The 15,551-nt window shown below is 48.2% G+C and overlaps 1 protein-coding gene across 1 annotated transcript; it reads left to right on the plus strand.

The window, feature by feature from the left end:
• The first annotated feature begins 2,970 nt into the window (after positions 1-2,970).
• On the plus strand, positions 2,971-15,216 carry LOC144160153 (ABC transporter G family member 20-like). Its single transcript, XM_077691750.1, has 7 exons — positions 2,971-4,014; positions 6,574-6,751; positions 7,961-8,064; positions 9,023-9,122; positions 10,129-10,305; positions 11,264-11,350; positions 14,502-15,216. Exons 1-7 carry the CDS (start codon positions 2,986-2,988, stop codon positions 14,705-14,707), a joined length of 1,881 nt encoding a protein of 626 aa, XP_077547876.1. The 5' UTR covers positions 2,971-2,985; the 3' UTR covers positions 14,708-15,216.
• The last annotated feature ends 335 nt before the right edge of the window (positions 15,217-15,551 follow it).

Genomic DNA, 15,551 nt, shown 5'->3' on the forward strand with positions numbered 1-15,551 from the left:
TCACAAGGCAGGATGCTAACGCGACACTCTACCGAGCACGTAAACAAGCTGCAGCCTACCATTCGTCAAACCCGAAGAACTGACATGAACGCCTTCACAGGCTCGATCCAGAGCGAAAGTTGTGGCTCACTCATGCTCCTCGAGTTCGCAGAGGTCAAAAGACATTGGTAGACAGGCTGCGTCGTGGAGTAGCATTGACCCCGAAGTATACCTCCACACAGTCGGAGGGGAGAACAGCCCGGACGGCCTTCTGTGCGGCTGTCCTGAGACTATCGAACATACGAAAGAACCTTGAGACAGCTTTACTACGCTTGGACACTAGCCCTCTGTCCGGATAAAAGATTTTGGGCGTGTGGGCTGATAACAGGAAACAAAGCCTAGCCGTTAAATCCCTGATACTATTTCTTAGTGACTCCTCTCTGGATTTTCGGCTCTATAGGTTGCGACAAAATTTAGCAGACTGCGAAAGAATGTCTCAATATTTTTTTTTATGGACTATAATCATGTGCTGAAAAGTTGAATGTAACCATCTGATTCAGCGCCCCGTTTTATGTGAGACGTTTATTGGTTTTACTGCTAGTACATCGTTCATTTGTCGATTTTATAGTCCCTTCCCATACCTTCCATATTCATTAATTTCTCTTTTTATTCCCAGTACCCTCCCCCCCAATGGGAAGTAGTAGGCCCAGGATCACTTTCTCAGGCCGACCTCTTCTCCTTTTCAATAAACATTTACTCTCTCTCTCTCTCTCTCTCTCTATATATATATATATATATATATATATATATATATATATATATATATATATATATATATATATATATATATATATATATATATATATATATATATATATATATATATATATATATATATATATACACAGAAAGATAGGTCGGCAGTCTACAACGCCAAAGGAGGCATAGGGGTGTGGTTAAGCTCTTTTTTTTTTACGACGGGTAATGAACTTCATTACCCATCGTAAAAGACTTCATTACCCATCGTAAAAAAAAAAAAGAGCTTAACCACACCCCTATGCCTCCTTTGGCGTTGTAGACTGCCGACCTATCTTTCTGTATTTCCCCAACGAGCCCCACATTTCCTTACTATATATATATATATATATATATATATATATATATATATATATATATATATATATATATATATATATATATATATATATATATATATATATATATATATATATATATATATATATATAAATTTTTATAGCTGTTAACAGTATCTAAAGCAACTTATTTAGGAAGTAAGACAGCAGAGCTTTACAAGTTCTCGATACTCGCATAAATTTGTTGCTGTTTAGTAGCACTGACCAATTTAAACGCCACCCAAATTGTTTTAAGGTGTGTTTGGGTGGTGGCTACTTAATCATTTGACGTTCTATCACGAAGAACGCAATCTTCAGCAAACACATCCATAGTAGAAGAAATTTCAAGCTGTAGGTCGTCTATACAGATCAGAAAAAGAAGAGGACCAAATACGGAACCTTGCCGCACACCAGAACGAACGGGTGTTTTCGGTGAGCAAGTATTGTCAGCTGACACATACTAGAATGATTGTTCAAAAATATTTCGAGCCAAGTAAGAAGTTTCGGGTAAAGACTTAGTTCGTGAAGTTTAGATAACAATAAATTATGGCAAACTTTATTGAAAGCCTTCGAAAACTCCAGAAAAATAGCTACTGAAGAACGGTCAAGGATGAAGTTCATGCGTGAGTGATACCAATTGTGTTTAACAGGAGTAAGTCTTACGGAAGCCATGCTGTGTGTTTGTGAAAAAAAAAAGAATTTTGACTCAAGGAAATTAGCAAGATTGGGAAACAAGATACGGTCAAATATTTTGCATGGTATGCTAGTAAAGGATGCAGGGCGGTAATGCTATAGTTACCTGATTTATGTAATGGAAGCAACTTCCCGGCCTTCTAATCGCGAGGCAGGCAACCTTTTCAAGTGCCCGCTGGAAAATTATTGTAAGCATAATAAACCAACAAACACAAGTACTTTGTAAAATATTCGGATAAATTAAATCAATACTGGGGGCCGAAGAAGGTTTCAGCGACTTGATTAGGTCTCCATTGTTCCGTGTCGTGAAGGAATTAAACGTGCACACAAATCAAATTTGAAGGAAATGTGGAGCATGTAACTGATGTGCTGGCAAAGTTTAAAATTCCCGGGTTAGTTACATAATTATGCTTTCGAGGCAAGTAAAACCACTAATTCAAGCCGTTTGTTTTACGTGACGCATAGAAGAACTAGGTATGATGCCAAATTAAAATTTGCAGAGAATGGTCCCTGTCTCCGTTTGGTATTTCTGGCATGGCTATGCCGCTAATCACGTTCAGCCTTCTCACTTCTCCGCAAAATAGTATACCGAGATTCCTCAGGCGTTCGGGCTCACACTGGGCCAATGCCGCTAGTGAGTACTAGTGCAATCGTTTCTGTCTTCATTATCATCATCAGTATCTTTCGAATAATCTGTGCATTTTTGCAATTCTGCGTCGAGATCCCGTTGCAGCGGAGCGATCCCGTTTGTCGAAACCTAGCAGAGGCAAGTTCATCTTGTCTGACCACGAAGAGGCTTTCGCGGCCCGGAAAGGTGCACTCGGGAACGCCACAAGGCGGCCAGCGTTAATATCGCAAGTATAGGCCGAAATAACTTACGCTAGAGAAACAGCATCGAGAGATTATGAGCGAGGATCCATTACCAACGGCTGCCGCTCCTGCTGGCGCGCCTCTTGAAGAGCTTCCACCCCAAGAGCCTCCACCTGAAGAGACTCCACTGGAACAGCCTCCACTTGGACAGCCTGAACTTGAACAGCCGCCTCAAGAAGCCGGGGACGCGCCCGTGGTCGACGCCCCTCCTGGCCGAAGCGGCGCCCGTACTCCGGCGGTGTTGGTCAAAGGCCTCGAGCTCTGGTACGGCAGTGGCAACAAGCGAGTGGACATCTTCAAAGGAATCAACATGGTCGTGCCCCGGGGCGGCATCTACGCTCTGCTCGGCTCCTCCGGCTGTGGCAAGACGACGCTGCTGCGCTGTGTCATGGGGCGAAAGCGCTACCAGAATGGCACCATCCGAGTGTTCGACATGAAGCCCGGTACGCCCGGTTCCAAGATCCCGGGCTCGAACGTCGGCTACATGCCGCAAGAACTGGCCCTCTACAACTCCTTCAGCATCGCAGAGACACTCCACTTCTACGCTCGCCTCTTCGACATGTCAGCGGAAGCGTGCAACGAGAGGGCCGACTTCCTGATCGGGCTCCTCGACATTCCGGACAAGACGCGCCTCGTATCGTACCTTAGCGGAGGACAGAAGAGGCGCGTCTCCCTGGCCATATCGCTCATCCACAGCCCGCCTTTCGTAATCTTGGACGAGCCGACGGTCGGGATCGACCCGGTGCTCCGCAAGGCCATCTGGGATCACCTGACGAACCTGTGCGATCGCGACAAGATGACGTGCATCATAACGACGCACTACATCGACGAGGCCAGGCTGGCGTCGACCGTGGCCTTTCTGCGCGAGGGCGAGATCCTCGCCCAGGAGAGCCCCGATAACCTCATGGCGCAACACAACACGAGGAACCTCGAGCAGGTGTTCCTGGAGCTGGCCCAGCAGGAAAAGGCGGCCCTGCCGCCCCGAGAAGCGGAACAGGTTGACGCACCAGGGGACGAGCTGCAGACCCAACTGTCGTTCATGAAGTCCGTCGGTGAGAAGCGGCCGGCGCTGAACAAGAAGGACTTCGGCCGCTCTAAGGCTAGGGTGGGCGCCCTGTTCAAGAAGAACGTGGTGAGGCTCAGGCGAAACCCGGGCTTGCTCGTGTACAGCTTGCTGCTGCCGGCCGTTGAGGTGGCTCTGTTCTGCGCTGTGATCGGCAAGGTACCGACGGGCCTCAGGTTGGCGGTGGTTAATGAGGAGCACCCGTCGCCCCTTTCCACAGGCCCGCTTCTCAGCGCCTCTTTCCTGGAGGCCATGGACAGCTCAGTCCTGCCCCAGGTGAACGCAGCTCCTCTGTTAGGCTCCGGCCGACTTGTCCTTAGTGATGCTTTTTATCACACTGTTTGACCTGTTGCTGGTTTACAAAACAAATGTCGTCACGACTTCACTAAATCTGCCCACACGACTGGGTGCCACTCTTTGTACCCGCCGTGTTGACCAACCACTTAACGCCAAAACCTAGTAATGACATTTGAGGCGTAGTACCATATACTGCGCACGAGGTGGAAGGCTTGATCCCCAACCACGAATTTTGTATCTTTTTTTCCTGGCGAATTTTTATTTTATTGCTAACAGGATCTTAAGGACGTGACTCCTCAGGTCCCGTTATCCCCGCCCAATTCCGCCTCCAGTTTTAACGCATAGCATTCTTTGCCGAGTACCCCCACAGCCAGGACTGTGCAACGCCCTGCATTTCGACAAAAATGCAGATATCACGGAAGTTCCACCTGTAATCGATATAATAGAGTAAATAGATATAATTGGTCGGACGAAATTTTGAAAACTAAAAAATAATAAAAAAATTAAATTACGGAAAATGGCAAAACGTATACCGCATGCCATTTCCACAATAGAGAGTTATAGCAGAGCGGAGAAACGGTCCCGGTACGGTACCCGGTACACCTGAGCATGCGCCCAACCAGTTTTTCCGCGTCTGCGCACGCGCAGTAGCGCCAGTCGCCTACCGGGTACCGCACCAAGACCGCTTCTCCGCTCTGCTATAACTCTCCATTAATGCAGATTTCGCAAAAGTTCCACCTGTAATTGTTATAATAGTGTAAATGGAGATAATTGGTCGGAAAAAGTTTGAAAAGCTAAAAAATAGGAATTATTATGGAAAATGGCGAACCGTGTAACGCCCTGCATTTCGACAATAATGCAGATTTCGCGAAAGTTTCACCTGTCATCATTATAATAGTGTAATTGGAGATAATTGGTAGAACAGGATTTAAAAAAAAACAAAAAAATGGCTGAAAAAAACACACTCAAGACAAGCGGCATGAAAATGCTAGGCATTAGTAGATAATTCTCTGAATTTCTGCAGAATTTTTTTTTTTTTTTAGTTTCAAAACTTCGAGCAGGAGGAGAAGGATAATTTCGCATGGCGGCGTAAATCATAGCTGCGTAAATGAATATAGGAAGGTTTTTACTGTGGAAACCTCAGACAGGAAGTTCAATGCAATTTAAGTGTCTCCTGTAAGCACCAGTTCGCACACCTATTCAGACCTAGTATGTCGCCGTCGTGGCCCGCGGTGTTCTTCGTACACTGTCTCTAGGCATCCTCAAACGATAGGATGCACGTTTGGAGTAAGGTACTTTTTACAGCATTGCGCGGGTTTGGTGGGGACCGCTATTACCCGTGCTGATTAAATGCGTGTATATGCAACGTTTCCCCGTCTGTGTTAGCATGTGCAGACATCTCTTCGGCTTCTGTGTTCTTACTCCGATTCGTGCTTATACCGAAAGGAAAAGGGTTGTGCCTTTATTGTTGCGTGCACAAATGGCCAGCAAAGCAAAGTGCCAATCTGTTAGGACGATATTTGTGTCTGGATTTGGATGTTATCGCAGTGCGCTTAGTTTAAAGACACTCCTGTAGAGGACAAATGATGTCACATGCGTATACAAGCCAGACAACAAAGAGATCAATCTAAAACGGCAGTCCATTAAACGTAGTACATGTTGCTCGCCGTAAATACATTATTTACTATCTCGGTTGCCCTACATTTGGTGGATGTTGTTAAAAGTTTTTTGTGCATATTATGCTGCACCATTCGGCCCCACATGCACTGACTCCGTTAAGTAGTTTGGTGGCACGTGTCCGCCTTACGCTGCGACCGCGCGAGACGTAATTTGTTTACTGTGCATGCGTCCTTTATCCGTTCCCGTAAACAGAAGTGTATACAGTAATCCTTTACAAGACGCGCTGGCCCCAGACAAGCGCACGTGTGTGCCATCCGTTAATGCAAACTGGCTGGCCTCCAACCGATGAAAGACACCAACTTTCATAATATCGGAAGGCACAAAATGCCCTTAAAGTGGCGTATAGAGCGAGATGTAAGATGGCTGGTGTGTCGCGCGGATGCACGACGCTGCGGTGGAATTCTCTTCACTCAGGCATCCCCGAGTATTAGCACTCCAAGGTACATATCGTGACCTGATGGTACAGAAAAGTAATGCATCCGTTTAGTAGGCATCTCACATGCATACCTTCCAAAGCCAACAGACGCTCTTTTATTAGCGAACATACACATTTTACTCCTGCATCTGCTAAGTGATAGGCTAAGTACTCCATACATTATACAGAGTATAACACCCGCGCAACTGAATCGAACACGATGTGCACTTTGGCACGATGTTCTATGCCGGCCCACGTGGCATCGCGTGGCTACAGTCTCGTAAATGTATGACTGAATAAATCTTCATTGAGAAAAGGGGTGGCCATGGTGTTGTAAATGAACGCCAAATTTAGCTCGTTTCACTCAGTGCACTCTTCGTGAGTCCGTTCAGTAAGGGAATTGTTGAATCGGGAGCTGGTGTAGCATTCACTTGAGCTCGCAGGTCAGCTACCCCAGCATCGACGAGGCGATCGAGTCCGTGAGGTCGGGCCTCACGTACGGCGTGGTGCAGGCCAAGGCCAACCTCTCCCTCAGCCTCCGCTCCCGTTTCACTCCCTCGGTGGCCGTGAACGAGGCGCTGCTCGACTCCGCATCTCTGCACGTGTACCTAGACATGTCCAGTGAGTGTGCGGAGTCATCACATCGTCATCACCATCAACAACAACCACAACAGCCACCAGCGGGAAACCAAAAAATTGGTAGCCATACTGAGACATCTTATGGATAACTGCATGTCTCTGCATTTAGTCGACTGACAGCTTCAAGCTTTTTATGACGGCTTTAGGAAATTCCCCCTAACTTTTCCTCATGGAGGTGAAGAACGAAAACACCCGTGTGGTCGAGATACAAAATAAATAAATAAAGCAGTCAGCCAATGCATCAAACAAACTTTCTTTGCCCTATCTTTGGTGTACGATAATGACGAATAAAAAAATAGGCCCTCCCAGATTTGTTAGTGAAGAATAGACCATAACGGATGTTGTCGCCTCTGTCGTTATCAATACGTCCAAACTCGTTTCCATACGCGCCTTTTCACGATATGAACACTGTCAACTCTTCGGTTCGCCATCGATTAAATTGTCCTGCTCAGCCCCTATTTTACGTTCCACTTCAAATACGCAAGCGGGTGCGGCAGTGACGCAGTCAGCGCCGGGTTGTCCCCCTGGTCGCAAACAGCGATTCGAACATGGATTTCCTACTCGCACCCCTTTCTTAATTGCGGTCAAAAGCCCAGGTGGGTACGAAACCGCCACAAGCCTGCGTTATTGCTTTAATACAGTTGTGGTGAACATTCCACTGGCTATGCGCCGCCGTGATAAAGTGCGCATTTGACGGACGTGCAAGGATCGCTGCAGGTTATCACCGGACGCGATAACGGTATGCAGGACAACTGTGGCTACCAAGCACGTGGGTACTCTCACCATGGGGAGTCCGAGTTAGCCTGTAGCCATTTGCACAAATCCTGGCCTCAGAAGATGTCTGTAGCGAAAGCTGGCCCAGGGTAAATTTGAGTGGGCAGCTCCCTCGTGTGACAGCTGTTCCACCTTCACATTATCCCCGATGGTCCGTCTGCTCACAGCTTTGCAGGTGAGCAGACCATCCCTCACTTCGACCAGTCAGGTGAGACAGCGCACAAATTTGGTTTATCCGAAAGATTTGGCACCTTCTCCATTGGTAAACAATCCCCACTGAGGAATTAGTGTCTAACAAGACAGAATGTGCAACGTTTGCTCTATTCCCATCCCGAGCCTTTAGCAATTTTCATAAAACGGGTATTAACACTTGGTTCTTTCTCATGAAGGAAGCCTTCACCCGTTAATTTTCTGCAGACCAACAGGTGTTCATGACGGTCCAGTACTACCTGGCCCAAGCCCTAGCAGCCGCCCTGCCTACGCAGGGAATCAACATGCTCAACTTCCAGGGCGTCCTTGTGGTGCGTATACGCCTACCGTGCGTACGCCGTGATTCGGAACTTGTTCATTTACGTAACCTCCGGTACTTGCATTTCCTTGACGACAGACGGAAGAACCTGTCGTCGGGAACACAACGACGACGTTCACCGAATTCGTCGCACCAGGGATGATCATCTCGTAAGCATATCAACGGATCGAATGAAATGCAGGACATACCTACACACAGTGGCACTATGAAGTTGGGGTGTAGATAGAGACCGAGTAACGGCATTAACACACTGGAAAGAAACTTCCCCGCGCTGTCCTATAAAGGCACACAGAGTGCGATTACTACAGAAATAGATTGACGAAAGCAACTTGTTGCTCTGCGTTTGTGCTTGTAACTCTTGCCATCCGCCAGTCGAAAATAGCTAGGAGCACCCTTAAATAACATTTGTAGACCATAATTAGATCTAACAACCTCATTGAGGTTGAGCGTTGTAAAGAGACAATGCATTAGTGGGGACTATTTAGGACACACTGACCAATAAGCTTCACCCATTAACGACCAAGAAAGAATACCCCATGCTTCTTCAGCGCGTAAGGTCTTCGTTGCGTACAGTTTAAAGACAAGATACATTATATGTTTCTACGCCATTTTACTCGTTAACGAGAGAGCACTGTCCGCTTATTTCTTGCTAACCCGGAATGGACGAAAAAAAATCAAAGCAGTACGTGCCACTCAACGTAAAAGCTTGTCCCCTGGAGGTAGAGATTTGAACACTGGAGCTTGAGTCGGGCACCAGTAAAGGCTAATCCATTTAAGTAGATAATCATACCCCGAAGAATGAGTTCTGCCTCAATTTTTTTACCTTTCTTTAAGCGCTTTTAGAACGTGGTCAATAAACCTGAACAAACAAAAACACTGTCGACGCTATTGAACAGGACAGGAATAATATTTAATTTCCGGAGCTGTGAATACACTATCGTGCCTTTATTACCTGCCTCAGGTTCATCTACTTCGTCTCGGCGACGCTGTGCGTGAACACGCTGCTGGGCGAAAAGGGAGAGGGCCTCCTGGAAAGGCTACTCGTCGCCGGTGAGTGTCCACCGTGCGCCTCGAAACCCCATTCAATCTGCTCAGTTGCGCACATGGTTACGCGAGCTTTTTAAATGCCCGAACTTCATTAAATTGCATGCCTTTACCACGGCCGCTCGATGAAGAGGAGGCCCTTTCCATCGAGCGGCCGCGCCTTTAACCGCAGCCTTCTTCTCTGTGCGAAGCGAATGTAAATTTATTGAGCCAAATTGCTCAACATAGTTCAAAAGCCTTCAAAAAGCATAGGCGTGCGCAGAGTTATCGATTGGGGGGGGGGCAAAGTCTTACCGCTGCGCCCCCCCCCCCCCCCCCCCTCCCCCTTACACCAACTCCCGACCTCTTCCCACTGAAGGCCTAGCAGTCCGAACGCAGTGCAAAGAGGGATAGTTATAAAATTTTTATTTCAATGCGATGTAATTGCAACACACAAAATATTTCTGAGCAGAAATTTTTACTTTCATGTGTTACATCGGTAAGGCATGGGGCAAATTTGGCGCCCCCCTTCAGATAATTAGGGGGTGCGGCCACACCCCCCCTGCCCTGCCCCCCTGTGCGCACGCCTGTTCAAAAGCCAATAGCCTTTGGTGTCTGTCATGCTTCATGGTGTCTGTCCGTCGGTAAATTACACCCTTCCCTCAGCCAGCCCTCACCGTAAACATAGTAACAGCGCGGGAGTCTGAGAAAACCATGGAGAAAACGGAATAGCAGAAGGGGCAGTTCCTTCTCGCTTCTGGCCCTCACCCGTTTCCCTTTTTATAAATGCAAGACCAACCTCCTTTTGCACGAAAACAGTCAAGAGGATGGAGAGAGGTACGCACTCTCTGTCAGAACTAATTTCTTTCACCCAAACCCGCTTCCCTTAAAGTGTGTGGCACATGTCCGGCCACGAAACGTTTTCTGCTCGTCTAGTTTTGAACGAAGAATAAGCTCCTCCCTTTGAAGGGAACGGTATCGGTTCAGCCCCTTCCGGCAGAGCCGTAACGATCTCACTTCGCTGCTGTTCCAGGGGTTCGTCCGTACGAGGTCATCCTGGCACACGTGTGCTCGTTGTCCTTCGTCGTGGTGGCCCAGGACCTGACGCTGCTCTTGGTGGGCTTCGTGGGCTTCGGTCTGCCGGCCAGGGGCCCCATCCCCGTCATCTGCCTCATCGCCGTCATGCAGGGCATCTGCGGCATGGCGCTCGGTCGGTGCTTCCTCCCGTCTATGCGTTGCTTCGCCAGGCGGTTTACAATAAAATTACCGCTACAAACGCGGGAGTTCCGCTTCAGCTTACGCTCCCATGCTGTCACTCAGGTAAACAGAAGGCCCAAAGCTTGCGGAAATTACAAAATGCCGCTACGTTTCCATGGCCGCACGTAGGTAATCGAGCTAATCTCCCCCTTGCTTTTTCGGCCTTGTGTTTATTGTTTTCACACGTGCCAGACGGCCCATGCGCGCAGGGAGCCATGCATGCATTTCAGTTCAAATCAAGTCAGGCAGTTTACTTTTAATTTTATTTTAAAAAATGTCGCAGCTTGCACTAGTGGTGCAAGGCTGGAGAAACAGCAGAGCTGGGGGCCCCTCTTCCTTCGTCGGAGACCCGGATGTGGCACCTCACGTATATTTTCGAACTTGCCGCTTTCACGTCTCTGCCAAAGTGGACCGCGTTAGCACGCGCTGGAACCCTCGGCAAACCCTTCTTCACGAACTCGGCATCCGTGCTGCCCACTTCAGGCGCGAGCGCACGTGAACTGGCCAGGAGAACAGCACGCGAGAGATCACGCCCCGAACACTGGGCAGTGTTCTCGAAGGTGGAGCTGGCCGATGCCTGGCGCTCCTCACGAGGCACACGGGCACGTGCGCTCGGCTTGGCTGAGTTTTCTGGTAATGCTCCACGGCAGAACTAAACAGCTCTGCTGTTAAAATGAACAACTGTTGGCGCGGCCGCGTCCGTTGCTTTTCGCTGTGTCCTGTTTTAGCGCCGATCCATATGGCAGCTTTAATTATCTACCTTCACACACGCGAAACACTGCCTCTCGTCAAACAATAGCTGACGCGGCTGTTAAAGACACACCGCCCTTCGTGCTTCATGTGTTCCTTAAAAAGGCATGCCCGATTACTCGGAGCCTCCTTCTAGCCCCTTGCCACAATCCCTATTGCAGGACTCATGGCGTCCGCTGTACTAGACAATGCCGGCACGGCTGCCACGATCATCGATGGTTTGAACTACCCTGTCTTGATCATCAGCGGTGAGTTCACACGATGCCCCGAACATGTGCAAACTATAATGTGTAACACGTTTGCCTTGAGGTACAAAACGTTTTGACGCTAAAGGCCCCACGATCCTTTGATGCTCAACATAAAAGGCGGCCCACTTAGAGTGCTTACACACCTTCACCGACCACCTCCAATGGCATAACTTGTGTTACGTGTATTTGGCGGCGTGTTCTTCCTTTTCATTTCTGCTAGGCTTACCTACGGGAATAAAAAAGACCATTTAAGGCAAATATATTGCCCTTGAACAACAAAAACAGCAAAAAATTGGATAATTCTAGCTAAACAATGCATACAATGAGCCAGCTGTTCCACAGACCATAGATATGAAATCAAGGCACTTAGCAGCTTCAACCTCAGAAGCAGAGGGCGGGGTAACTGCCCCACTCCAACCACCTGCGGACGCTACTGTTGCTACTGCTTCAAGGCTAGTCTACCGATATAGCAGAGGATGCATACTACAGTATTGTATGCACTCGTAGTCATAGAAAACACAGAGCTGCGGTGCGTTTGAGTTTTGAGCGAGAATGTGAGTTTCTGTTGCAAACGGTATACTCCGCGAGCGCCGTGGCGGAGCTGGCGCTTTGCAGAGTGGCGCCGCCCATCGATTGGCAGACAGCATAGAGTTTCATGAAACTCTATGGCAGACAGAGCTTGCGGCGGGGACTGGGCCACGCGAGATTTAAAAAGTAATTTGCAAATTAATGTGATTATATACACTATTAATGGTATAATTTACAATAAGGAGATTTCTATTTATAATTTGTTTATAATCTAGGCCCTATATTGGTTCTTGTGAGCATGGAGCAAATTTTGGTCCCTTGTCATACGATACAATTTTGGCGGTGGCCTCAGTTCGGGTGGGAGAGGCGTTTCGGTGTTATCTCTTAATGATTATGGCATCTCAGCTCGCGACCAGGTCAGCCAAGCACCAACGGGGAGTGAACAAGGTTCACTGCACTGCACAGCACTGCACTGCACTGCACTGCACTCCTTTTCCCACAACACTAGTCACTGCACCTGATTTTAGCTTCGGCTCTCCACTCACTTCAAGTTGCCACCATCATAGTTTCCTATTGGCGGTGAGTACGTCTTTCCGCGGATGCTTGGCATGCGAGTACAGCTGATGAGGTCAGCTAGAGCCTATGAAGGGTAGATTAATGAGCCTAGTAACGTTTTGCGTTAGTACCCTGTACCACAATGCAAGATGCACTTTTAGGCGTGGACAAAGCAGCCCAAAAATCTGTCAAATAACGTTGGTGGCGCCTCGCGCAGACCTTTGATTGAAAGGACATCTGGTGGCAGAACTCCTAAGCTTCTTAGCGTCCTAGGCTTCAAGTGGCAACGACTGTCCAAAGCAAGTTGGTTTGCAGGCACCAGCGGCATGTGTGGAAAACAACGCTGTTTGTTTGAGTAACCTTCCGAGCTCACAAAACGCGATCTGAACGCGTAATTTATTGCATTGTTAAAACAGCTGTGAGAGTTCGGACGTCCTGTGTTCATTTAGACGTGCGCGCAGCTCCTCTGAACATGGGACACCGGCACTGACTAACAACATCGCTTAGTCTCCGGTGCTTCGTGCGTGAACTTACCCGAGTTGTGCAAAGTCATTTACGACGCAGAAACAGCAGCGTGCTCGGCCTTAGTTTAATCCATTTCAGAAAGTAGGCTACTTTCCGTGTATGTCGGGGTATTGTTCCAGCAGCGGCCGCTTTCTTTTTGCCGCTGCTTGTACTAAGCAGCTGGGGGCTGTAGCCCACCGTAAAATCGACGGCACTGACTGCATCGTTTGCAAGTGTGCACCCCTTCGACATTCAGTAGTGATTCCCCTCCAAGCTCCGAAAAGTACCCTTCTGCGCAACCACACTCTCAGAGAAATGCTGACTGCAAGTAGCATCATTTTTCGGCGGGGATGGCTGCAGAGTACGCATTCATTCGTTTATGATCGCAGGAATCGTTAAGTTATGTACCGTTTTTTTGCAAGCCGTTTCAGTACGTACTCAATAAGGAATTTGCACCCCATTTTTTTGTTGCGCAAGCATGAAATCTCACATGTGTGAGCGCTCAATGGCTACCGTGGCTCACATTCCCTTCGGTTTAGTGCTTTGTACCTTCTTTTGATTGTTACCAACTAAAAGCACATGCCCAGAACACACTGAAACACTGGGGCGAGTAGTGCAAAGACTTTCGCACGGCTTTCTTCAAATTATCGTCTGCTCCACCGTCTGACGAACCGGCCAAGCCTCAGCAAGCAGACATCGAGCAGACGACCGGTTACGGAAGCTGCCGAGAAGTCCCGACAAAGAGCCGAAAAGATCCGAACACCTCCGACTGGACGGTGCTCAGGTATAGTGCCTAGAAGTATATTCTAGGCACTATAGCTCAGGTTTATGGCTCGGGTAGCTTCTTTTCTCTGCCGCAGGAGGACGCTGCAGTCAGCGGTCTCAGCAGCGTCAATTTCGCGACACGTTTGTTTTGCAAGCTGTGTCCTCACCTAACTGTATATCTTACGCCGTGCCCTGTACAATAGCATTGACTTTACAATGCCTCATGCAACAACGAAGAGAGTAGTGCGAGTCTTTAGAGAAACTGAAGCTCTCCCAAAACGCACACTTGTGCACGCCACAAAACGCATGCAAATTTGTTTTGCAAGGCAGGCTAAAGCTACCCATTCAGCACGACACCGTTTTACATTAATAGCGTTTTACATATCTCCCAGATCGGGAGTGCTGCCCCGTCCTCTGTTCAGAATAACAGCAATTACCAGTGAGAAAAACTACAGACGCGCAACGGTACTGGGAATGATCCCTGGGACAAAAGTAGCACACCATCACATGGCGAGGATCTAGCAACCATCCTGGTCAAGTATTCAGCTGAAGCCTCCCATATCGGGAAACAGCTCTGTCCTGCCGTGGACATGGATGAATGACTGAGTGAAAGACAACAGCATTTTGCTGCATATAAATCTCGCAGGCAAATTCTATCCCGGGCGAGACAGACACCAAAACGGGCTGTTTGCTGCTTTAACGTGGCTCGAGTTCACCGAGGGGCCGTAGTAGTTACATGGAAACATGCAAGTTGCCGCTAACTTTGCTTCTGCGCACTGCATTCCCCTTCTTGCCGCAGGCGTCCTGTGGCCCCTGGAAGGCATACCCCAGGCGGTGCGCTACTTGAGCTACGCCCTGCCAATCACTCTGCCGGCCGACGCACTGCGCTCTGTCATGTCCAGGGGTTGGGGAATCACGCACCCTAACGTCCTCCGAGGAGTCGCCGTGAACACCGGCTGGTCGGCTGTCTTCCTCGTCGCCTGCATAATGCTCTTCCGGCAGTAGCAGGGGTCGTCTGAGGGCAGAAGATGGCACCTTTAGCTTCACAAACGTCCACCTTACACTTCGCCGAAGATATTCGTTTATGTTTATAGGGGAGGGATTTATGCGTATACCTGTTTCACGTGAATTGAGAAGGGAACATTAAAAACATACCCTTACAAGTTCATGCCTCCGCAATTTGTATGTAATATAGTAATATAGTATCTGCGTCGACTGGCCAACCAACAAGTAGATAATCAGACATCTGCAAAAAAGAGGGATTGACAGGACAATGGGACACACGCCTTCACTTGACCTAAATATGGGTGGCAGAATACAGCTACAAAATGCAAAGCCACGCTCAGCGGGCGAAGGGCATGATGCAATCAATAATGAGCTGGAGATATAATCACAACGGCCACATACGTTATCACACGAGGCAGTAACTAGGAGCTTGCCACTTGCAAAGCACACTGGCACACTGGCCATGGTTGTGACAATAACTTTTTTTTTAAACGTACACTTCCAGAAGTTCGTGCACTAAATCGTCTCGCCACTTTGATGAGATTATAAACTTATCAAATAGCGGGGCAGGACCCCAGATGCAATTGGCAAATGTGCTACCCCTTGCATTTTTAGGCGTATTTCATGTTCACGCTTCCGGATAGTATTGTATTTACACATCCACTGGCCTTCTTAATACAACTGCGCTCAAACCAACGTCAAACTATTCCTACAGTTTACCGTATGCTTGTGGCAAGTTGCACACCTGTACATAAGGTGTGCAAGCTTCTACAGGGACCAGTTCTGAGGCACCAACTATTTCGGCTAAATAGTACACGCCCTGAACGCAAACTGCAGCTTGGCT

The sequence above is a fragment of the Haemaphysalis longicornis genome, unplaced genomic scaffold, assembly GCF_048455015.1.
Source record: "Haemaphysalis longicornis isolate Haplotype H1 unplaced genomic scaffold, Haemaphysalis longicornis Haplotype H1 scaffold_10, whole genome shotgun sequence".
NCBI classification, from domain to species: Eukaryota; Metazoa; Arthropoda; class Arachnida; order Ixodida; family Ixodidae; genus Haemaphysalis; species Haemaphysalis longicornis.